This window comes from Schistocerca piceifrons, chromosome 7 (assembly GCF_021461385.2).
Source record: "Schistocerca piceifrons isolate TAMUIC-IGC-003096 chromosome 7, iqSchPice1.1, whole genome shotgun sequence".
NCBI classification, from domain to species: domain Eukaryota; kingdom Metazoa; phylum Arthropoda; class Insecta; order Orthoptera; family Acrididae; genus Schistocerca; species Schistocerca piceifrons.
Genome location: NC_060144.1, coordinates 324,797,507 through 324,822,472, shown reverse-complemented (window position 1 = coordinate 324,822,472; position 24,966 = coordinate 324,797,507). Strand labels below are relative to the sequence as shown.

General features: G+C 44.0%; 1 protein-coding gene across 1 annotated transcript in view; it reads left to right on the top strand.

Moving 5' to 3' along the window:
* Positions 1-18,114: 18,114 nt before the first annotated feature.
* LOC124805667 overlaps positions 18,115-24,966 on the top strand; it is a 46,697-nt gene continuing 39,845 nt past the window's right edge. The window contains exon 1 of the mRNA XM_047266236.1: positions 18,115-18,528. Coding sequence (XP_047122192.1) covers positions 18,115-18,528 — 414 coding nt within the window. The remainder of the gene's footprint in view (positions 18,529-24,966) is intronic.

The window sequence follows — 24,966 nt, the reverse complement described above, 5'->3', positions numbered from 1 at the left end:
AATGGCTCCAAAAGCTTTTTTTAAATTCCGCATGAGTGAAAATTTAAACTTTGAATTATTTAATTTTGCTTTTATTTCTTTTACTTTTGTTCGTTTTGACGCTCAAGCCAATGGCAGAATTATTTTCAGCCATAACGGCTATGTTTGTGAACCGTGACTGTGTTGGATAATTATTTATTTCTAGTTTCTGCTAACACTCACTTTTTTATTTTATGTTTAATCTAACATAATACAACGCGTTTCGAACGTGTTCTGTTCATCTTCAGGCGTTTATACATACATACATATATATACACGCAGAGAAATGTTACTTAAAAATAAACAGTCTTAAATTAGATTAATCTAGAACTCTTTGTCCATTGTTTGTTACTGTAGCGGCTGGTGTGGCATTTGGGGGGGAGGAGGGGGGCAGTGTATGGCTACAAATCGAAATCAGTGATGTCTTCTACTGGTTTTCTTCCTTGTGGTTGACTATGTATGATATCACAGCCTGTATACCATGCCGACAGATTTCCATCAGTTGTGTGTGTTGACTATGTATGATATCACAGCCTGTATAGGATTCAGATAGATTTCCATCAGTTGTGTGTGTTGACTATGTATGATATCACAGCCTGTATAGGATGCAGATAGATTTGCATCAGTTGTGTGTTACGAGGCTGAGATATCTTACATAGTCAACCACAAGGAAGAAAACCAGCAGAAGACATCACTGACTTCGATTTCTAGCCCCCCCCCCCCAACCCCCCCCCCCCCCCCCCCCGCCAAATGCCACACGAGCCGCTACAGTAACAAACAATGGACAAAGAGTTCTAGATTAATCTAATTTAAGACTTTTTAAGTAACATTTCTCTAGAACATGTTCGAAACGCATTGTATTGTGTTAGATTAAACATAAAATTTTAAAAAAAGTGACTCGTAGCAGAAACTAGAAATTTGAATGTGAAATGGAAATCTTAAGTTAACAGCTGAAGATAACCATTCAAAGGATATTATTTATTACCACTATTAATACTGTTATAAAATATGTACTTGAAGTTTCAGTTTCCGATTTTGCACATGGTTCTTTACCCTAACTGACAAGGCTGGCTAATTATGATCTCGCCCCATCATAGATCTGAGACTCTTCTAACTAGTGAGCTGGAGTTGGACAAGTGGTTCCCAATGTTTGAGAATGAACTGCCAGCATTTGCTTTGAGTGAAACATTGATGGGGGACAGGATAGTGAAGTTAAAATCAATTCGTGTCTGGGGCTGTATGTTTTTGAAAAAGTATGAATGACTATCCGGTGAGTATATGAACGGCTTATTTCAATAGTGGTACAAGTCCATTTTTGTTCATTTCTACATACAGAGTCAGTTAAATGAGCGCTGAAAAATCTGCAGTTGAGATACCAGAAATACTCAAGCATATGGCTTCTTGCTAGAGATGAACCTTCCTTTCTATTTGTTTGGATAATTAATTTCAGAAGCATTATATGCAGAAAAGTGGAGGCAATGGACTTGTACCACTACTGAAATAAGCCCTTCATATGTTTGCGTGCGTAATAGAGTGAAGTAAAAGTCTTGTTCGACATGCATGACGGTAACTCGCGTGATTAAATAGTTTAGTCTACAAGGAAAACTCGTCTGACCAGCTGCCGTAATTCATCTTAGAAAAATCATTTAAAATCGAAATAGTGACTGTCTCATAATATGTTTAGTCCTTGATAATTTTCCGCCCATTTTAGCTGTATAAATTTTTTAAATGCCATTTTGAGAAAACCATAGATTGCTACGCTAAAATTTCATTAGGACGAGTAATATTGAGATTTTTACTACCAAAGTTTGGTTTTGATACAAGGATATTGTTTAATTTTTCTGAAAGTTATTTCGCACAGTTTAAATAATATATCAGATTTCAGAAGTGAGAATTACTATGACACTCCAAAATTATCTATATCGAGCACCATTCTTTTCGTATAAGTATATTATAAGGGTTAATCAAATCAAAATGAGACGAATGGAAAAAAGTAACTAAACTCTTTATTGTTTGAAAAGTAATAACTGTAACTGTTAATAAATTTAATCCACTGTGAGACAAGACGGTCAATACCTTCATGGGAAAATGTTTGCGGTTGCCTACGGAATTATTATTTTATCCAGGCGTGCTACACTTCTTCATAAGCAAATTGTGTACCTCGAATGTCTTTCTTCAGTGCTTCTAAAATATGTAAATCGCATGGGGATCGTTGCTGATTGTATGGAGGATGTTTAAGAGCAACCAAATGAAATTTCTGCGGCATAGTCGAAGCAATTTTCTAGTATGTCGACGGGAATAATCACACAAGAGTTTAATGCCGTCCGTCAACATTCCTGGGCGATTGCAAACGGCGCTCTACAATTTTTGCGAAGTGTCCACAAACCTCCGTGTATTAAGTTTTGCGCCGTGTTCCAGGAAGTCAATGAGTAACGGATCCTTACCGTCAAAGGAAAAGTCTTCATGACTTTTCCGGAGCTGGAGTACTTGTTGTTTCGACTAAAATGCAGAACCTTCATTGGGAAGCCAATACACGTCCTCAGTACAATTCTGATGTCTCTTCCTTGCGATTTCCATATTTTTGGAGCCCTAAAGGAAGATGTTCATAGTTGTTGATTTGCTTCAGAAGAAGAGGTGAACGTCTGGCTACAATCATGATTCCGTAGACAATCATAAATATTTTTCCATGAAGTCGTTGACCGCATTGCCTCACAATGGGATAACTGTCTTAACAGTTTTGGTTATTACTTTTGAAATAATAAGCAGTTTACTTAATTTTTTCTCATGAGTCTCGTTTTTATTTTACTGCCCCTTATGCATTCAGAAAACAAGAAAGCATATTTCTGCAGGTAAACAAGGAATTGGGTAAAAACAAATTGCTTTTCTAGTTTACTAAAAACTGTCGTTGTTATATTTAAATACGTCAACGTCCTCGACTGCCAAGCACATTAAAAGGTTGTTTAAGGTTCATTTGTCCGCAGCTCGTGGTCTCGCGGTAGCGTTCTCGCTTTCCGAACAGTGCGAAGTCGGGGATTTTCACCTGCCTCGTGATGACTAGGTGTTATTGTGTCGTCTTCATCATTATCATTCGTCCCCATTACAGTCGGAGGAAGGCAATGGAGAAGCACCTCCACTAGGACCTTGCCTAGTTCAGCGGTGCGGGTCTCCCGCATCGTTCCCCTACGCTCTGTCAAGGAATATGGGACTTCATCATCATCATCAAGGTTAATTTAATGGCCTGTCACGTAAATATCCAATAGATGTAGATGTATACTACCTGAATCATCCTGAGAAAGAGCATTGTTCTTCTAAACAGACTGACTTGTTTATAATCATGACAACAGATCGCACTTGGCAAAATGGTTCAAATGACTCTGAGCACTATGGGACTTAACTTCTGAGGTCATCAGTCCCCTAGAACTCAGAACTACTAAAACCTGACTAACCTAAGGACATCACACACATACATGCCCGAGGCAGGATTCGAACCTGCGACCGTAGCCGTCGCGCGGTTCCAGACTGAAGTGCCTAGAACAGCTTGTCCACAGCGGCCGGCCGTAATTATTGCCGATTGAGCATTGAGCTAACTAATTTATTGTCTCGGTGTATGCAATTGCATGCTGGGAGCTGTCTATAAGCAGCTGTTGCCTCAAGGCTCTTTAGGGCTAAATCTGTTCTTTGCTGCTTTCTTATGTTACTACGTGAGATATTCTTTTTCTGTCATTTCTGTCATTAACGTAGGAAATCAAACGGTCTTATTTCTTATCTCTATTCAATTTTCAGTTGCCATATCCTTTACCTGCTAGTGACAGAGAATTAAGCTGCGAGTATGTAAGTCCCAAGTAGGTCGCAGCACGTCTGTATGCCTTCGTATGAGCCCCAATTTCTCGTATCTCTTCTTCGTGGTCCTTACGCGAAATGTACGTTGACGGCGGTAGAATCGTTCTGCAGGCTGCTTCAAATGCTGATTCTCTAAATCTTTCTTCCCAAATGGTGTTCAATGAAGGGAACATCGCCTTCCCTCCAGGGATCCGCATTTGAGTTCCCGAAGCATCTCAGTAAAGCTTACGTGTAGTTCGAACCTACCAGTAGCAGCCCGCCTCTCAATTGCTTCGATGTCTTCGTTCAATCCGACCTGGTACGGATGGTAGACACTCGACTAGTAATCAAGAGTAGGGCTCACTAGCATCCTGTATGCCGTTTCCTTCACAGACAAACCACAATTTCTTAAAATTCAACCAGTAAACCAAATTCAACCACTTGTCTTCCCTAGCACAATCCTCACATGTTCGTTCCATTTCAAATCGTTTTCAACCTGACGACCAGATGTTTCAACGACGTGAATGCGTCAAGCAGGATATTACTAATCTTTTAGCCGAATATTACGGGTTTGTTTTTCTTACTAATCTGAACTAACTTAAATTTAAAGCCAACTGCCATTCATCACAATTTTGTCTAAATTATCTTGTATCCTCCTATAGCCATTCAACTTCAGCACCATACGTACTCCACAACATCATCAGCAAACAACCGCAGATTGCTGCTCACCCTGTTCGCCAGATCATTTACGTACGTAGGTCCTATCACACATTCCTGGGGTGCTCCCGACGATACCATTGTCTCAGATGAATACTCGCCGTCGGGGTATTATACTGGGCTACATTATCTAAGAAGTCTTCGAACCACTCACAGGTCTGCAGACCTTTTCCATATTCCCATACCTCCGTCAACAGTTTTCAGTGACGCACCATGTCAAATGCTTTTCAGAAATCTTGAAGTATGTATTAGCCTGTTGCCCTTCATCCATAGCTCGCAGTATATCATTGTCAAGAACATATCTGCAATAATTATAGGGGAAATCTATATAAAAATATAAATGTTTGTTTGTTCAACATCCTAAACCTGTGGAAGTTATTTACCAATTACCTTGAAATTATGTCACAATGATGCATTCAAATATGTGCGTGTTCTTATACACTCCTGGAAATGGAAAAAAGAACACATTGACACCGGTTTCTCAGACCCACCATACTTGCTCCGGACACTGCGAGAGGGCTGTACAAGCAATGATCACACGCACGGCACAGCGGACACACCAGGAACCGCGGTGTTGGCCGTCGAATGGCGCTAGCTGCGCAGCATTTGTGCACCGCCGCCGTCAGTGTCAGCCAGTTTGCCGTGGCATACGGAGCTCCATCGCAGTCTTTAACACTGGTAGCATGCCGCGACAGCGTGGACGTGAACCGTATGTGCAGTTGACAGACTTTGAGCGAGGGCGTATAGTGGGCATGCGGGAGGCCGGGTGGACGTACCGCCGAATTGCTCAACACGTGGGGCGTGAGGTCTCCACAGTACATCGATGTTGTCGCCAGTGGTCGACGGAAGGTGCACGTGCCCGTCGACCTGGGACCGGACCGCAGCGACGCACGGATGCACGCCAAGACCGTAGGATCCTACGCAGTGCCGTAGGGGACCGCACCGCCACTTCCCAGCAAATTAGGGACACTGTTGCTCCTGGGGTATCGGCGAGGACCATTCGCAACCGTCTCCATGAAGCTGGGCTACGGTCCCGCACACCGTTAGGCCGTCTTCCGCTCACGCCACAACATCGTGCAGCCCGCCTCCAGTGGTGTCGCGACAGGCGTGAATGGAGGGACGAATGGAGACGTGTCGTCTTCAGCGATGAGAGTCGCTTCTGCCTTGGTGCCAATGATGGTCGTATGCGTGTTTGGCGCCGTGCAGGTGAGCGCCACAATCAGGACTGCATACGACCGAGGCACACAGGGCCAACACCTGGCATCATGGTGTGGGGAGCGATCTCCTACACTGGCCGTACACCACTGGTGGTCGTCGAGGGGACACTGAATAGTGCACGGTACATCCAAACCGTCATCGAACCCATCGTTCTACCATTCCTAGACCGGCAAGGGAACTTGCTGTTCCAACAGGACAATGCACGTCCGCATGTATCCCGTGCCACCCAACGTGCTCTAGAAGGTGTAAGTCAACTACCCTGGCCAGCAAGATCTCCGGATCTGTCCCCCATTGAGCATGTTTGGGACTGGATGAAGCGTCGTCTCACGCGGTCTGCACGTCCAGCACGAACGCTGGTCCAACTGAGGCGCCAGGTGGAAATGGCATGGCAAGCCGTTCCACAGGACTACATCCAGCATCTCTACGATCGTCTCCATGGGAGAATAGCAGCCTGCATTGCTGCGAAAGGTGGATATACACTGTACTAGTGCCGACATTGTGCATGCTCTGTTGCCTGTGTCTATGTGCCTGTGGTTCTGTCAGTGTGATCATGTGATGTATCTGACCCCAGGAATGTGTCAATAAAGTTTCCCCTTCCTGGGACAATGAATTCATGGTGTTCTTATTTCAATTTCCAGGAGTGTACATTTATTTTCTTAATACATATATGATGTGTAAATAAATATGTAATACATAAAGGAGGAACGTTATAATCAGAAATCTATAAAGGTTATTTACTGATTTACTTTAAAATTTTACGCAATGCTCTAATGCACATTTGCACAGACGTTGGCCATATATATATATATATATATATATATATATATATATATATATATACAAAGATGTATTTGTGGCTTATCAGAATATGAATATGCAGTAGCAATAAACAAGGGCCAAGGTCAAAAGTTAGGGGAGCGGGGGGGCGGAGGGCGGAGGAGGGAGGATGGACAGAGGGGTCGGAGGAAATGTGAAAGCGGAAAGGGGGGGGGGGTATGGACAAAGAGAAGTGGAAGGAAGAGAAGAAGGACACGGAGAGGAGGTGGAGAAGGAGAACATTGACAGTGGAAGGGGGAGGGGGGAGGTGGAAGGAGCTTAAAACGTGTATCCAATTCCATGCATGTGCTTTCTGTTTTCTTCATTTCCTGTTTAACCAGAGGGAGCCACAGCAACACGTGGTTGGGATTCACAGTCCTGTAGAACTTCTTTAAACACAGCGTAGTCGCCACTGACTGCAGAAATATTAATTTCACTATTGCATTTTCGTCTTTGAGACCGTTATCATGTGGTTTACGGCAAAAGACTGTGCTGTAACACAAGTCAAACTCTAAAAATAATTTCTAGTCAACCGTGACAACGATGTCATTTAAAAAATATGCACACAGGATGTACCAGAACTCCACTGACAACATTTTGCATTGAATTTCGTCTGATTTCTTTCTCTCATTTATCTTTGCATCTATTAAAACGAATACAGACCAAAGCATTGACTTAAAATTTGTATCAAGGCCAGGATTCCAGCCTGGCCCTTTTGGTCAGAAGGCAGATCTGCTAACCACCGCATCACGCTGGTACTGCCTTTAACACGCTGCATGGGTTACGCTCGTACGTCTGGATCTGTGTTACCATAATATAAACTCCAATCCCCCCTCATCTCATCTTGATGATACCCTTCTTAACTCGTATAAGTATTGCAGAGGCTCTCAAACGATGGAGGAGAACCTCTTAGCATTGAACAAAGTGGGGATAATCTTACCAGTACTTTATGAATAGTTGATATACACTCATGCTCATAAACTAAGGATAACGGTGATACCAGATGAAACAACGCTCCGGTGGGCGGTTTGCGGGTTTAAATCACCTCAGCGTGTGACCATGCGGCACATTTGACCTGCGGTCGTCGCACGGTGGTGCTGGCAACAGTCAACATACGCAGAGGTGTGTTGGTGCATGTCAGAGTACGGTGCAGCGAGTAAGTGTGCAGACGTTTTCATATTTGCTAATGGTGACTGTGTGTTGAAAATAGCTCAAAGAACACATATTGATAACGTTATGAGGGGTAGAATACTAGGGCAACTGGAGGCTGGTCAAACACATCAGGTCGTAGCACGGGCCCACCGTGTGCCACAAAGTGTGATCTCAAGATTATAGCAACGATTCCAGCAGACAGGAAACGTGTCCAGGCGCTACAATACGGGACGTCCACAGTGTAGAATCCCACAAGAGACCGATATTTCACCATCAGTGCCCACAGACGACCACGGAGTATTGTGGTTAGCCTTGCTCGGGACCTTACTGCAGCCACTGGAACAGTTGCCTCCAGACACACAGTCTACAGACGACTGAATAGACATGGTTTATTCGCCCGAAGACCTGCAAGGTGCATTCTACTGACCGCTGGTCACAGGAGAGCCCGGAAAGCCTGGTGTCAAGAACACAGTACATGGTCATTGGAACAGTGGTCCCAGGTTATGTCCACGGACGAGTCCAGGTATAGTCTGAACAGTGATTCTCGCCGGGTTTTCATCTGGCGTGAACCAGGAACCATATACCAACCCCTTAATGTCCTTGAAAGGGACCTGTATGGAGATCGTGGTTTGATGGTGTGGGGTGGGATTTCAATTGGTGCATGTACACCCCTGCATGTCTTTGACATAGGAAGTGTAACAGTTTAAGTGTACTGGAACGCCGTTTTGCACCGTTATGTCCGCCTTTTCAGGAATGCAGTGAGTTCTACCTTCCTCCTGATGGATGATAATTCATGGCCCCATCGAGCTGCCATCATGGAGGAATACCTTGAAACAGAAGATATCAGGCGAATAGAGTGGCCTGCCTGTTCTCCAGAGATGAATTCTATCGAGCACGTCTGGGATGCTCTCAGTCGACGTATCGCTGCACGTCTTCAAACCCCTACGACACTTCAGGAGCTCCGACAGGCACTGGTGCAAAATGGGAGGCTGTAGCCCAGCAGCTACTCGATCACCTGATCCAGAGCATGCCAAACCGTTGTGCGGCCTGTGCATGTGTGCATGGTGATCATATCCCGTATTGATGTCGTGGTACATGAGCAGGGAACAGTGACGTTTTGTAGCACATGTGTTTCGGGACTGTTTTCTCAACTTATCACCGATACCGTGTACTTAAAGTTCTGTGTCATGTGTTTTCCCTATGTGTCTATGCTATTAACACTAGTTTTGTGTAGTGCACGTTGTGTGGCACCACATTCTGCAATTATCGAAATAGTTCAAATGTCTCTAAGAACTATGGGACTTAACACCTGAGGTCATCAGTCCCCTTGACTTAGAACTACTTAAACCTAACTAACCTAAGGATATCAGACATATCCATGCCCGAGGCAGGATTCGAACCTGCGACCGTAGCAGCAGCGCGGTTCCGGACTGAAGCGCCTACAACCGCTCGGCCACAACGGCCGGCCTGCAATTATTCTTAATTTATGAGCATGAGTGTATTAATCACTGAAATTAAAGCTACAGAGACATGTTAAGTCTCAACTTTGTTTATGACAATAAACTGCATTGAAAAATCTGCATCACACTGAAAATGTCCTCGGTATCCATTGTGTGTCTTGCTTGGAAACGCTTGTTACCTTCACTGGTGGTATTTGTTTTTGACAACAGTAAAACCCTCTTTACTCTTTCACATCAAGATTGCTTTCAGAACTGCTCCGTTCTGTCTCGCCTTTCTTCCGGCTGAGTTAGTTGCTCGTTAACTGCTACACGCACAAGTACGAACAGGTTTAAGGATGGAGAGTTTGTCGAACTGCAGCTCGTGTATGGGTCCACTGAATGCAGATGGAAAACTGGTGCAAAGAAGCTATGTTGAAACGTCCTCTCATCGACGAAAACCTCATGACACTACTTTTGCATAAATTTCAGTGTTGTTGCATTATACTGTGTTTTGCGCTGTCATATTGCAAACTTTTTCGTTGTTGTGAAGGAATTTCCCCATGAATGAAGATAACTCGGATGACAGACAGAATAATAATAATAATTTTATGTGGCTTAAAGGCCTGGTGCCAGTCTCTATTGGACGCCACTTCGATGACTTGCGTGTCCTTGATCTACCGGAGGTATCCAACTGGGGAACGGGGACCTACAGTTCAACGAGGAATCTGAACCAGATGTTGTTTCCGGAAACTCCTCACGTCGTTGGGAGTTGAAGACCGGGTTAAAACGAAAAGCGAAAAATCCGTGATTCAGTCTCGCGTATATTGGGTTTCAAGTCACGCGCTTTACTATTAAATTACAAGGTCCTATATAACAAACGGCAGAAATCATAGTTACATCACTACTCTGTAAAGAGTCACTGGAGACCACGGGTCCTTGTTACCAAAACACTCAGAAAACATCCCTGAGAAAATTTCGGAACTTGGTCGGTGGATTTCTTGCTCAACCTATATATGGCGAGCATTGAGGCAATCAAACCACCAATGCCCCAGGTTGAATATATTTGTTTGGTAAAACACAGTGTCCTGCTGCGTGAAGAAGTCCACAACTCCCTGCTGCACATCCTCCTCCTTTCTTGAAGGACCGAGGCGTGATAATCGCATAAGTAAGGATCAGATCAATACAGCGATTGGTAGAAAGTCTCCTACTTGTTCGTAAAGGATGCGGCTGACCTCCCAGATCGACAGGAGTCTCGTGCGGAACCGCATCCAGCACGGAACTTCTCGCACCATTCCACAACGCTGTTTTTCGACAGACATGCTGCCCCATACAAAGTCTTCATCCTTCGACGGATGTCTACAGGTGTTCATCCTTCGGCACCCACTAAGAGAATAACAGCATACTGGTCCTGTTTGGACGCATTTGCTAATAAGGTCGCCATAGTATAAGTTGCCGCCTTTACCGCACGTAAGTCGGAAAGACACGAATGCCACAATAATCCCTTGACTAATCTCACGCAAAGACACATACTAGCAACATAAAAATATGTCTCACAAAATTTCGTCCTGAGCATATTAAAGGCAGCAAACGGACGTTAAAGTTCGGGAATCTGGCAAACACTGTAATCACATGTACGGTAACCTACCTATGTTAGCATGTTGTAGTTGTACTCTATAGTGTCTAGTGTTTCGGGCTCGCATGCAGGAAGTCAAGGGCTAGATTCTGTCTCGGGACGTTTTTGTTTTTATTTGCTACGTGTACTCTTCGTGGTATCTGGCATCTTCGTCATCATACATCTACATCCATACTCCGCAAGCCACCTGACGGTGTGTGGCGGAGGGTACCTTGAGTACCTCTATTGGTTCTCCCTTCTATTCCAGTCTCGTATTGTTCGTGGAAAGAAGGATTGTCGGTATGCCTCTGTGTGGGCTCTAATCTCTCTGATTTTATCCTCATGGCCTCTTCGCGAGATATACGTCGGAGGGAGCAATATACTGCTTGACTCCTCGGTGAAGGTATGTTCTCGAAACTTCAACAAAAGCTCGTACCGAGCTACTGAGCGTCTCTCCTGCAGAGTCTTCCACTGGAGTTTATCTGTCATCTCCGTAACGCTTTCGCGATTACTAAATGATCCTGTAACGAAGCGCGCTGCTCTCCGTTGGATCTTCTCTATCTCTTCTATCAACTCTATCTGGTATGGATCCCACACTGCTGAGCAGTATTCAAGCAGTGGGCGAACAAGTGTGCTGTAACCTACTTTCTTTGTTTTCGGATTGCATTTCCTTAGGATTCTTCCAATGAATCTCAGTCTGGCATCTGCTTTATCGACGATCAACTTTATATGATCATTCCATTTTAAATCACTCCTAATGCGTACTCCCAGATATTTTATGGAATTAACTGCTTCCAGTTGCTGACCTGCTATATTGCAGCTAAATGATAAGGGATCTTTCTTTCTATGTATTCGCAGCACATTACACATTCAGCGGTTACAGTGAGTCTTCGACATAACACATAAATGGAAGTACAATCATTTTCATTGGACAGTCTTTAAAGAAGCCTTTTGCACGTCGTGGACCAGAATTGTTTCGCACCACTGCATCTAGAAGGTTCCAAACCTGTTTTCTATATACCTCCCCAAGTGGTCCCATCGATTATTACCAACTATTATTCTTGCCATATTCAGGTCCATTGCATTTCGTTAGGACCTTACATAACCGATAGGGCTAGCAACGTGCCTGGCAATTAATTTCCAAACTCGGTTACCATTTGTACGTATTATCACCATAGAATCACTAATTAAGTCCTTCAACATTGAGCCTGATAAGCGTATGCTGTTTATTAAGTATCTCCAATCGTTACTATTAGTATTATTTCTTTTCTTTCTCAGACGTTATGTGTGGTTAAAAATGGAAAGTGACGCGGATCTTGATCAAGCGTGACTTCCTTTTACCTGTACGGTATATGTTACATTGCATTTAGGAACTTTCGGGTAATTGAACAAGTATAAATAATTACAGATTTCTGCAGTTGTATATATAAGTTTGGATGTAGCTGTATTGCGTTGATGTACTGGTGGATATTGTGTGGTATGACTCCTGTAGTTGATAGTATAATCGGTATAATGTCAACTTTATCCTGATGCCACATGTCCTTGACTTCCTCAGCCAGTTGGATGTATTTTTCAATTTTTTCTCCTGTTTTCTTCTGTATATTTGATGTATTGGGTACGGATATTTCGATTAGTTGTGTTAATTTCTTCTTTTTATTGGCGAGTATGATGTCAGGTTTGTTATGTGGTGTTGTTTTATCTGTTATAATGGTTCTGTTCCAGTATAATTTGTATTCATCAGTCTCCAGTACATTTTGTGGTGCATACTTGTATGTGGGAACGTGTTGTTTTATTAGTTTATGTTGTATGGCAAGTTGTTGATGCATTATTTTTGCTACATTGTCATGTCTTCTGGGGTATTCTGTATTTGCTAGTATTGTACATCCGCTTGTGATGTGATCTATTGTTTCTATTTGTTGCTTGCAAAGTCTGCATTTATCTGTTGTGGTATTGGGATCTTTAATAATATGCTTGCTGTAATATCTGGTGTTTATTGTTGGATCCTGTATTGCAATCACGAATCCTTCCGTCTCACTGTATATATTGCCTTTTCTTAGCCATGTGTTGAATGCGTGTTGATCTATGTGTGGCTGTGTTAGATGATACGGGTGCTTGCCATGTAGTGTTTTCTTTTTCCAATTTACTTTCTTCGTATCTGTTGATGTTATGTGATCTAAAGGGTTGTAGAGGTGGTTATGAAATTGTAGTGGTGTAGCCGATGTATTTATATGAGTGATTGCTTTGTGTATTTTGCTAGTGTGTGCTGGTTATATATTATTATTATTATTATTACCATTACATTACTATTACCAACGTAAATGTGAAAACATCATGTCCACTTAGAGAAACAGGTGTATATTATAGTATTATATGGCAGAATAAAATTGGCAAATAAAAACAAATATGCTTCAACCCAGAAACGAACCCTCGACCTCCTGTATGCTACCCGAAAACGCTATCCACTGCACCAACTGCACATAACTACCGATATATGCTGACAGAGATAGTCACCACATGTGATTAATGTGTTGCCAGGTTGTTAATCTACAACGTCCATTTACTACTGGAAATATGCGCACGACGAAATTTTACGAGAGACATTTTTGTCTTGCTATTATGTGACAAATCGCGCTGCGAAGTCCGAGTATGCGAATTTTTCTTCGCCCTGTATATGCTGCAGAAACGTCCTCAAAGTGAAACTTTTTGATCCCCCCTTATAATATCTGCCATCCCACTATAGGAGTGCCTGAAGAAGTCGTAGCAGCTTGTAGGCATGTCAGCTGGCGCCGCAGTTACAATTTTAACTACGAAAATTGACGTTCCTGGACGTACTGACAACGAGACGGCTGATGTTTGCCTCTTGGACTTCGCTACTAATGTTGCGCATGCGTGGAGGGCACTTTCCTCCTATCGTACCCTTGTTCCACTGTCAGCGAACTTCTCAATGGTACATTCTGCTTATTACGTGACTACTACTCATATCACATCGATATTTTTTTTAGAAGTGGCATTATGTAACATCTTAAGCTGCTGTTCAGTTTACATTATGTCACAATTTAAAAAAGCTGTGGAACACCATAACAAAAGTTAAAGTGCCGGAAGAACAGTATACCTGAAAAGAAGGCGTCGATTTTGATCCGATGATGGCATATGCCACCTGGGGAATTGGAGATACACTGACAATGGTTTCAAGATCGTTCGCCGACAGATAGCACAGTGGCGTAACTCTTAGAACGCCTTCTGTTTGCATCCTTTAATACGGAATGCTCACAGCTAGACTGCTCAGTGTAGCACAAACGTGGGAGACGCACTTGGGCTGCCTACAGCGAGTTTGAATGAGGTCAAGCTGTGATCTTCCGAGTGGTGGGACGGTCCTTCCGAAGAATTGCCACACAAGTTGGACGTGCTGCGTCACCTGTGCAGCGGTCACGTGAGCTTTCTCACACCCGTATATGAGGTCCTGCGTGTCCACGCAACACAGACGCCCACCAGGATCGTCGCGTTGTGCGGGCAGCAATGGCAGATCGTACAGCTACCAGAGCACGGATAAGAGGGCTCGTGAGCCCAGACGTGTCAGCACGAACCCTTGCAAACCGGTTGTTAGCTGTGGGATTACAGGCAAACACATCTCTTTTGCGTCTTCCACTCACGCAACAGTGTCGACGTGCACAGCTTGACTTTTAAAGAGGGAATGTCATGCCATGGTCTTCAGCGCTGAAAGCAGATCCTGCCGGCACGCAAGTAATGGTCGTTTAACCGTATGACGTAGACCTGGCGTGGGGTACGCTACAACTTTCGTTCACCTTTAGTGTTTGTGGAGGGGACCATAACCGGCGCTCGAAAGAGAGCATCAACTTCCCTCTCCGGCACCATCTCCGAAGTTGTCTCCAATCGAGAACGTGTGGGATATGATGGGATGAGAGCGGACTCATGCGACTCGTCAGCCAACAACTCTTAGAGAACTACGTGAACAGGTCGAGCAGGTGTGGCTTAATGTATCCCTGGACATTATTCGCCATTTGTACGATCGAGAGGACGCGAGAGTCAGCGCCTGCATTGCCGCCTGTGGATGATGCAGTATGGGTCCATACCTGGTACCTAAGAACCGGTTGCGCTATCGATCTGTAAATGTTATCATTTCCAACAATAAATCTTGAGTGAACTGGAAACCACTAAAAGGGTGTACTAATTTTTTCTGACAGTGTACAGGGTGTCCCAAAAGAATGACCCGATTTTAACTTGTAATAATATTGAGTCAAATGTCACTGGGTAACTGAAACAGCACTAGATGTAATTGGCATGGTCTAGAGTTTGAGAACAAATCCGCTAGATGTCGCTACGAGCGCTGACCTGGAGCGTGCAGCCAGTCTCGCGCAATATGGCGTCCGCGCAACAGATGGCGTATTGTGTTATTGAATTTAGTCGTCCTCAATCAGTTCAGCGGGCGTTTCATATTCGATTTCGTGCTAAACCACCATCACCAAAGAACATTCGACGATGGTAAACACAGGCTGGAGAAACAGGGTGACTCTGTAAAGCCAAAAGTCCTGGCTGGCCACTCGTTCCCGAACAAACAGTGGAACAAATCCGACGAGCGTTTGAGTGGATCTCCCGCAAGTCTACGCGTCGTGCTAGCCGAGAACTTGCGTTACTGCGCATGACAGTGTGTTACGGCGTCGTTTAGCTCTCAAACCATACCGATTACAACTGGTACAATCTCTTCGAGATAGTGACAAAGTGAAGTGAGTGGACTTCAGGAATGCTATAATAGAGGACATGGAAGATGACACTTTTATGTCACGGTGGATATTCAGTGATGAGGCAACTTACCATATTAGCGGTAAGGTTCACCGTCATAAAGTGCGTATATGGCGGCTCGAATATCCTCATGAAACAATTTAACACGAACGTGATTCACCAAACGTGAATGTTTTTTGTGCTGTTTCGCAAAGCAAGGTTTATGGACCCTACTTTTTTGAGGAAGAAACCGTTACAGGACAATCATATCTTGCAATGCTATGGAAGTGGTTATTCCCACAACTTGACTCTGACAACTTCATCTGTCAGCAAGGTGGAGCACCACCGCACTGGCACAACAAAGTGCGCAGTCTCCTAAATGACAACATGCCTCAACGTTGGATAGGGCGTACAGGACCACGGGACCAGGCTCTTGGCCTCCTAGGTCCCCTGACTTAACACCACGTGATTTCTTCCTGTGGGGGTATGTTAAACAATGTGTTTACGTTCCTCCCTTACTGATACGTGTTACAAACCGGACACAATACATTACGTCAGAGAAAGACACATTTTAAGACAAAATTTAACTACATGAAATATTGCTCCCAGTAAAGGTTAACATAGGCAGTGACAAAACTTAGTTCTCTTCAGTGTTTCTGCTGGCAACATATTTTAAGGAGGCAATGTAAGGTTTATATCAATTCGGCTCAAACACGCAGCTAGTGATTGAATCACGACACAGATACTTTAACAATTTCGGCAACAAATAAATAGCGTGAATTTGTACTCACAGTAACCAACTATTCAACAGCCTTGCCATTGAATAAGTAGTAGACCATTTGGAACGAATTAGTAACACCCAGCAACTAGGGGAGTGAATACCAACAGTCTTTAAATGTCTTGCTTCCCTTAAATAAACAAACTTACAGTAATTACATGAATAACAAATCAAACATACTACGCTCCACTCAAACACTTCAGTGGAAGCCAAGCCAAAATGAAGATTGCATTAACTGACTAGCACTGAAGTCACACTAAAGCTCATCTCTGTGTTCCCAGACAGTCAGGGGGCAAACTTATACAAGACAAGATTTTGAAGGGAGCACATCAGTAATACCGGTAGTGGAGCTAACTCGTGCCACTGAAAATTAAGGTACTAGACATGGGCACAAGGTGGTATACAAAGAGGTTGCTTTAGTGCTATACTGCGCTCCAAAATATTAATTCAAATGGCCAATTCAAATTTAAGTACACATATATCAGCATTAATTAACGAGGAGTGAAACCAGGTCGCCCGAATGGATGACAACACTTAAGTGAAAAGACAAACGCCGGAGGCGGCAGTGGCATCAAACGCCTTCTCCGAGTTTTAACCAGGAGTCACGTCCCGCTATACAAGTAAACATTTAACCAAGCACAGGGAAGGAACCCCAAAGAGAACATTAAAAAAAAAACCAAAATACTATGAAGGACAGGGAACCCCAACTACTTAAATTTAAAAGAATTAGGTCTCCCCAAAGGCAGTGTCAACGCTAAGGCGACACTCAGTAGGCCACCAAAATTGGTTACAAAAAGTCATATATATTTGCTCCTTTTTCATTATAGGAAACACAAGCCTGCATAACTTGGGACGTCCGGTGTAGCTCGTGTAGGGTACACCAGGCAGCAACCCAAGCTAGGCGGTCCAAGGCACGGCGAGCAAAATCAGGAGAGCAGACAGGCAGGTAGCCAACACATATCCTCCATCCTGAACCGGTAGTCCGCGTACAACTAACTCCACATATACGTGGTTGCTTCCCACATCGTACCTCGCGGCGTAGCAGCAGGTAGCCCGAGCAAACGTCAGCTCTACTTGCCCCGCAAATGCGGAAAACAACAAGGCAAGCAAAGATAAGAAACATCGAAGGATCGATAATGCGCATCCAAGAGACTGGCGCGCCAGTAACGAGCGCCACGGCTCACTTACCTCGTGACATTGATGTACTAAGAACCAGAATATCAGCTGCTGTATCTTCAGTGACAGAAAACACCTTACGCTCAGTTTGTGATGAATTCGGCTATCGGCTAGATGTCGCCCGTGCACCCAATGGAGGACATATTGAACATTTACGATGGATTTTTATAAACTTCTGTCTTTTCTAAGTAATTTAGTATCCAATTTGTTGGTATTAAGCCCTCCTTCCTAATAAATAATTATATTTGAAACGGTGTCACTCTATTTGGGACACCCTGCATTTTGATAATTTTTGCTGGTAATATTATTCTCTTTCTTAAAAAAAAAGCACTCCGTCTTCAGGCCACGGGTGGCCTACCGGGACCATCCGACCACCGTGTCATCGGATAGGGGAGGCATGGGGTCAGCACACCGCTCTCCTGGTCGTTATGATGGTTTTCTTTGACCGGAGCTGCTACTATACGGTCGAGTAGCTCCTCAATTGGCATCACGAGGCTGAGTGCACCCAGAAAAATGGCAACAGCGAATGGTGGCCTGGATGGTCACCCATCCAAGTGCCGACCACGCCCGACAGCGCTTAACTTCAGTGATTTCACTTGAACCGGTGTATCCACTGCAGCAAGGCCGTTGCCATGCTCTTTGTTAAGCTATCTCCATTTCAGCGGTCTTGTGGTAGCCGATCGGAGCGTGCTAGGGCCCGTCGGCTACATTCCGAGCGCCACCCGCAGTGCACACCACCCACCGATGTGCTGCAGATGTGCGGCCGCTGGTGGAGCCCGGAGCGCCGTGCTGCACCTCGCGGCAGCCCAGGTGAGGGGTCGGTGCTGGGCCTGAGCGCCACGCTGCTGCGCCTGCAGGGCTTCTGGGGCCCGCAACACGGCGGCCGCCGCGTCGCCAGCGCCCTCGCTGCCGGTCTCTCACTGGCGTTCTCGTGCGGGCTGGTGATTATGCCTCTCCTCAAGCTACTAATGGATCGTCCACAAGAACGTGAGGAGTTAGCCACGTGTATCTTCGTCGTAGTAATATACAGCGAAATTTTTATCAAGGTAAGCAGCTCCAACAATTGCAAAGTTAGCTCCCTTACGAGCTCACCTTGTTCACAAACTTACAGTTCTGTTATCAAATGTGATGTCATAGTTTTAATTATCAAAAATGGTTCAAATGACTCTGAGCACTATGGGACTTAACTTCTGTGGTCATCAGTCCCCTAGAACTTAGAACTACTTAAGCCTAACTAACCTAAGGACATCACACACATCCATGCCCGAGGCAGGATTCGAATCTTCGACCGCAGCGGTTGCGCGGTTCCAAACTGTAGCGCCTAGAACCGCCCGGCCACATCGGCCGGCGTGGAATTATCACCTGGAAAAAACAACATTACTCATTTCTATTTAATATGTGGCTCTCGCGTCTGCCCACAGTATTTCCTCCTCGCAGTTTTTCGACATCTCCAGCTACTGGCTGTTTGCTACTATTGGCTAATTAGCTATTACCAGTGCCAGCACTTACGACCGTCTGTATAAAGTCCTCGTCTGATAATGGCGCATGTGCTGTCAAGTTGCTTGCAGACGTATGACAGCAGCGTCTCCAGAGCTTTCTGCGCATGCGTCAGGTGACGGAAGCTCTGCTGATTGTTGATGTGGTAATGAGCTATACCAAAATTGGTGGTAGACGTAACCTTCACTTTATGACGCTGAAACTGCCGTCGAAAATTATTGTTTCTGTATCTAATAGCGACAGGCACGGGGGTCGTTAAACTTCGGTTACACGATAAATCAGTCTAATCTAAAAGCCGTAAATTTAACTAAATACCTAGGTATTAGAATTACGAACAACTTAAATTGGGAGGAACACATAGATAATGTGGTGGGGAAGGCATGTTATTGGCAAGACACTTAGAAAATGTAACAGACCTACTTAGGAGACTGCCTACACTACGTTTGTCCGACCTCTTTTAGAATACTGCTGCGCGGTGTGGGATCCTTACCAGATAGGACTGACAGATTACATCGAAAAAGTACAAAGGAAGACAGCATGTTTCGTATTATCGCGAAATATTGGAGAGAGTGTTACAGAAATGATAAAGGATTTGGGCTGGAAACCATTAAAAGAAAGGCGTTTTCGTTGCGACGGAACCTTCTCACGAAATTCCAATCACCAACTTTCTCCTCCGAATGCGAAAATATTTTGTTGACACCGAACTACATAGGGAGGAACGATCACCACGATAAAATAAGGGAAATCAGAGAAGAACCCTCTACCAGGCACTTAAATGTGATTTACAGAGTATCCATGTAGATTTAGATGTAGATGTACTTAATTGGAATCCTGAGTCCGTTGTTTTAAATCTCTATACCTCAGTCGATTAAAACGGTGCCCTTATAGTATAACTTTGTTGTCCATCCTGTTTGTGTCTGTCTGTCCGACTGTTAATATCGCTTTTTGTCAGGAACACGTACAGGGATTAAGTCGAAAATTGTGTCACATTCGGTCTTTTGGCGCGGTGTGAAAGAGTTAAGCTTCTAAGAGAATACAGTCAAAATATACGGTTATTTATGTCACATATTTTGATGCCTGCAAACTCACTAACATCTATAATGAAATACATTAAATGAATTCGCAATTGCGAATAAGAACAACCATCGACTGCAGATTTGAATGACGACAGTGAAAATCCGTGCAGGACCAGGGCGCATGGTTCCCGACATATGGAAGATTAGTAGGGCCGTGAGTCGTGCACGGGTAGTCATATGGCAAGGTGATCACTCGCGATAAGCGGGAAATCTGGGTTTGTCTCCCAATCCGGCACAGATTTTCGTTGTCGTCATTCCATTCTACAGCCGACGATTGTCGTTATTCGCAATTGCGAATCATTTGATGTATTTCATAACGGCTGTAGTCACCGCAGTGCCTGTTCTTTTTGCGATACATTCATGTCCAAAGGAAATTTGTATCGTAATCAGGATAACACAGGCATTGCAAAATCGTGTCTATAATGAAATGTCTACATACGCAACGGTCCTGATGGTCTAGCTGTAGAGCGCGTGCGTGGTAGCCAAGTACGTGCAGGATTGAATCTCGGTCAGACGACGGATTGTTTTAACCTAGCTATAGTCTCTCAAAGATGTGAGGAGTCGTCAGAAACAACACTTGGTTTGGATAAGCGTTGAAGTGCACATCCGCTTTTCCGTTTAGAAAACAGGGTAAGTTAGGGACACGCAAGTCTCTGAAGTGGGTCTAATAGATTTGTACCAGGCTGGTGAGCCGCATTATATTATTATTGGTATCTATAATTACATTTTTACGGAATATTCAGAACGTGAGTTCTACTCGCACTTGTACGCTTTTTTTAGTTTATCTACCGTGAGAATGTGTATTGCCTCCTCTGTCACACAGTGCCAGAAGAACGAAGCTGAGGACATACTCTTTGCCTTATCATACCCTATGCTTTATCCTGTGCTAAGGTACTGCTCTACTATTGCAGATTTATCCGGGTGTCCCAAACGTGTATGACGATGTTCATCACATTCACCTTGCACTGTTCAAGGTTGCCAATATAAGTCATTCGAAACTCAGTTGTGCCAGACCTGAGAACCTTATGTTGCACATACTCCCCGAAAACCCTGAAGAGCCACAATTTTTTTCTTTGCTGCAGGTACATATCTGCAGCCCTGGTACACATTGGAACCTTACTCCGAAACCTACCCTACAATACCGCAGAACTCCGCTAGATGATCCAAAACAAAATAGTGCAGCCCAACGCCGTTTTATCGATGGTTTGCGCCGTTTTGTTAGGGTCGTTTACGGCATCCTGCGGTATTGTGCTGTGGGGATTTCGGTGTTTTTCAGGACTGCAGACATTTATTTCTCAACAAATAAGAAACTAATTACATAACTTAATTTCTTCGAAGTCATAATTGAAGCTGTATAGCTAACTCTCTCAAGTATATCACACTAGAATGTAGGCACACTCAGAATTCACCCCAATAAAAAGAGTATCTCAAGCATTGATAACTATGGGAGGAAGAGGGACCACAAGTTCCCTCAGGTATGCCACTTCACGTAATGATTAGATAAGGCAGAGCTACCAAACTACGCAGATATTGATTTGTTGCGTCCACCCAGTGTTCCATATATTTACAGACTTTTCTATGGCATTAAGGTATGGTGATTTAACGAGATGGCAGAGGTATGGAAAAATATACGAGTATACATAAATATCTTCGAACATACTCTGCAAGCTACGTTACGGTACGTGGCGGAGGATCCCCTGTACCACGATTATTCATTTCCTATCCAGTTCCACTCGCAAACAGAGCCTCCGAACAAGCCCTAGTTTCTTTTATCTTCGGGGCTCTTATATGACATGTACGATGGCAGCAGTAGAATTATTAAGCAGTCAGCTTCAAACTCTGGTTTTCCAAATTTTCTCAATAGAGGGAATCTAGGGATACCCATTTGAGTTCCCGAAGCATATTAGTAATACTTGGGTGTTATTCCAACCTACCGGTAACAAATTCAGCAGTGCGCCTCTGAATTGCTTCGATCTCATCCTTTAATCCGACCTGGTGCGGATCCCAAACACTCGAGCAGTGCTCAAGATTCGGTCTCACTATTGTTTTACACGCAGCCTCTTTTACAGATCGCAGTTCCCTAAAATTCTCGCGACACACCGAAGTCGTCCATTCAACTTCCCTACTTAGCAACGTTACGACCAAATGTTTAATCAACGTGACTGTCTCTGGCTGCACCCTTCTAATGCTGTGTTAGAACATTACGGGTCTCCTTTTCCTACTCATCTACATTAACTTACATAGTTCTACATTTAGAGCTAGCTGTCATTCATACCACCAACTAGAAACAGAGTAGCGTAATGTTACCTCCTTCGTACCGGTGTGGATTTTATATTAGTTATCAAGTAAGAATGTGAAAACGGAGGAAAGGCCCATCGCATGTACAACAGCATGTACATATACGTATAAATGTGCACTTGAGATTTGATTAGTTGAATTATTAGTTAATCTTATTCCCATGGAATACCTTTTTCTTATGTTGTTAACGCATTTAGGCTCAGAAGTAGTCGTTAGAAAAACGGCAAGCTTCGAGGCAGAAAACAGTGTCGTTGGAAAATTTTAATGCACAGAATAGGTTTGCACGATAATACTAAAGATGATACTCCGTCGAAGACATGGATGGCATACTCGACTTGCAAATACTGAAATGCACAAACGTCAGTGTGCTTACGACGCGCGATCGTTGCGTCACTAAACCGACTGCTTTCAGCGCATTTGAAGCGCTGAAAAAATTTAATCACTAGTGATGATAAGCTTAAGTTAATTATTAATTCACGAAAATTAACAGTGCTTCTACTTAACCTTGAACCAAGAAAGAAGAAAAAAGGAAGAAAGCTATTCGCCTTTCCGGCATATTAATAGAAAACAAAGTTCACAGATATTATTTATAACAAATCAAAGTTAGAATGGCCGGCCGGAGTGGCCGTGCGGTTCTAGGCGCTACAGTCTGGAGCCGAGTGACCGCTACGGTCGCAGGTTGGAATCCTGTCTCGGGCATGGATGTGTGTGATGTCCTTAGGTTAGTTAAGTTTAATTAGTTCTAAGCTCTAGGCGACTGACGACCATAGCAGTTAAGTCGCATAGTGCTCAGAGCCATTTGAACCATTTCTTGTCGCCCCTCTCTAGGGCGGCCGGGGTGGCCGAGTGGTTCTAGGCGCTACAGTCTGGAGCCGCGCGACCGCTACGGTCGCAGGTTCGAATCCTGCTTCGGGCACGGATGTGCGTGATGTCCTTAGGTTAGTTAGGTTTAAGTAGTTCTAAGTTCTAGGGGACTGATGACCTCAGATGTTAAGTCCCATAGTGCTCAGAGCCATTTGAACCATTTGATTAGGATATCCTTACACCCAGTGCCATTACCACGTACTACATGACTGCAAGTGACACACCATTCCTTGTACACATTTGACGCAATAAGCAGTAACAAGCAAACAAATCGGGCAACCTTCGCAGTGTGGTCATCCAGTGCGCCATTCTGTCACGGATTCATGTCGATCCATCTTTTGTTTCTTTTTTCTCTCTCTCTTGTGCCAACTACTTCATCTCAGAGTAGATCCTGTAACCTACGTCCTAAATTACTTGTCTGATGTTGAGCCGTGCAATGCTCATGTTCATGCCGTTTATTGCTTGGCATCTTGTCATTGCGGTTATGGCATCTCGTCTCTTATTCGATTAACTGACGTCACTAAGTTGCTGGCTTGCCTGCCCGTGAGTGGCAGCAGCAGCGCTTATCGATACGAATACTGTGCTACTATCTTTGGAGGGACCGATAGTATTTCCGGGTCACATTGTGTGGAGGGATGAGGGGCGGACGAACGATCAGGACAGTCGGGGCGCAGCAGTGAGCAGGTTTGTGCAGCGTGGGGGGGAGGCCAGGACGCTGGCGGCGTGCTGCCACTGACGGGTCGAGGAGGGGTAGCTGTGAGAGCGACGACTTCGTTGCACACCGAACCCTGGACTTTTGAGTGAAGAGTTAATTACTAATGCAACCTCGACTATTCTGAGATTGAAGTGTTTCGAGGCGGTGAAACGTTGCAGCCGTCTTTCTCTATTTGTTATTCATCATCAAATTTAGTATTATTCTTATTAGTGAAGTGCAACCAGGGGTATTTTCTGCCTTGTGGCCACTAACGTCCCAGTTACCTGCCCTGGAGTTTAGCGTACTTTTCCGGCAGTGTACCTTTCCTCGTCGTGTTGATGCTGTCCAACATGGCGTTTAGTTCGACAACCTCTTGTACTACGCATATTTTTTGGGAGGTCTACCTTGGTTCCAGTGTTTCCTTCGGTCTTGGGTGTTTTCTGAAGACTAGTGCTGTCTGTCTCTTCGCCCTTGCTAAAAGTATTCCATCATTGTAATGGTGAATGGACATTAGGCGGATTGGTTAGTCGGTCGGTCGGCGCTTAAGCTGCCCCTAGTTTGAGTTGCCATACTGTTATGTGAGTACAAGTCTTGGCTGTCTGTCTCACCTTACCTTATGTTTGAGTTACCTTCAGAGGCCAACCCTTGGAACACTTGCTGAGAACCGCTTGTCCTGATTCCTTAGATTGTGAAGTTTTCCTTTTAAGGATATTTGTAATTTTCTAATTATTGTTGGTGTGGCCTTCAGTCGAGAAATAATTTCACTTTTATCTTGATAAGGCCTTCAGCCGTGTTACAGTAAGCTTTTTTTTTTTAAAGCAAACTTGTTTTAAAAGCAAGGTATTTATTTTAAATGTGCTATTTGGAATTATTCTTCTGAATTATAATTCAGGACTTCATCCGTTTGTGATTTGAAGTTGTGTGTGGCCTTCAGCTGAGCAATAATGTCACTTCTTTCATAATAAGGCCTTCAGCCGCGTTACAATACGTTTTTTTAAAGCAAACTTGCTTTAAAAGCAAAATATTTGTTGAAATGTGTGTTACTTGGAGTTGTT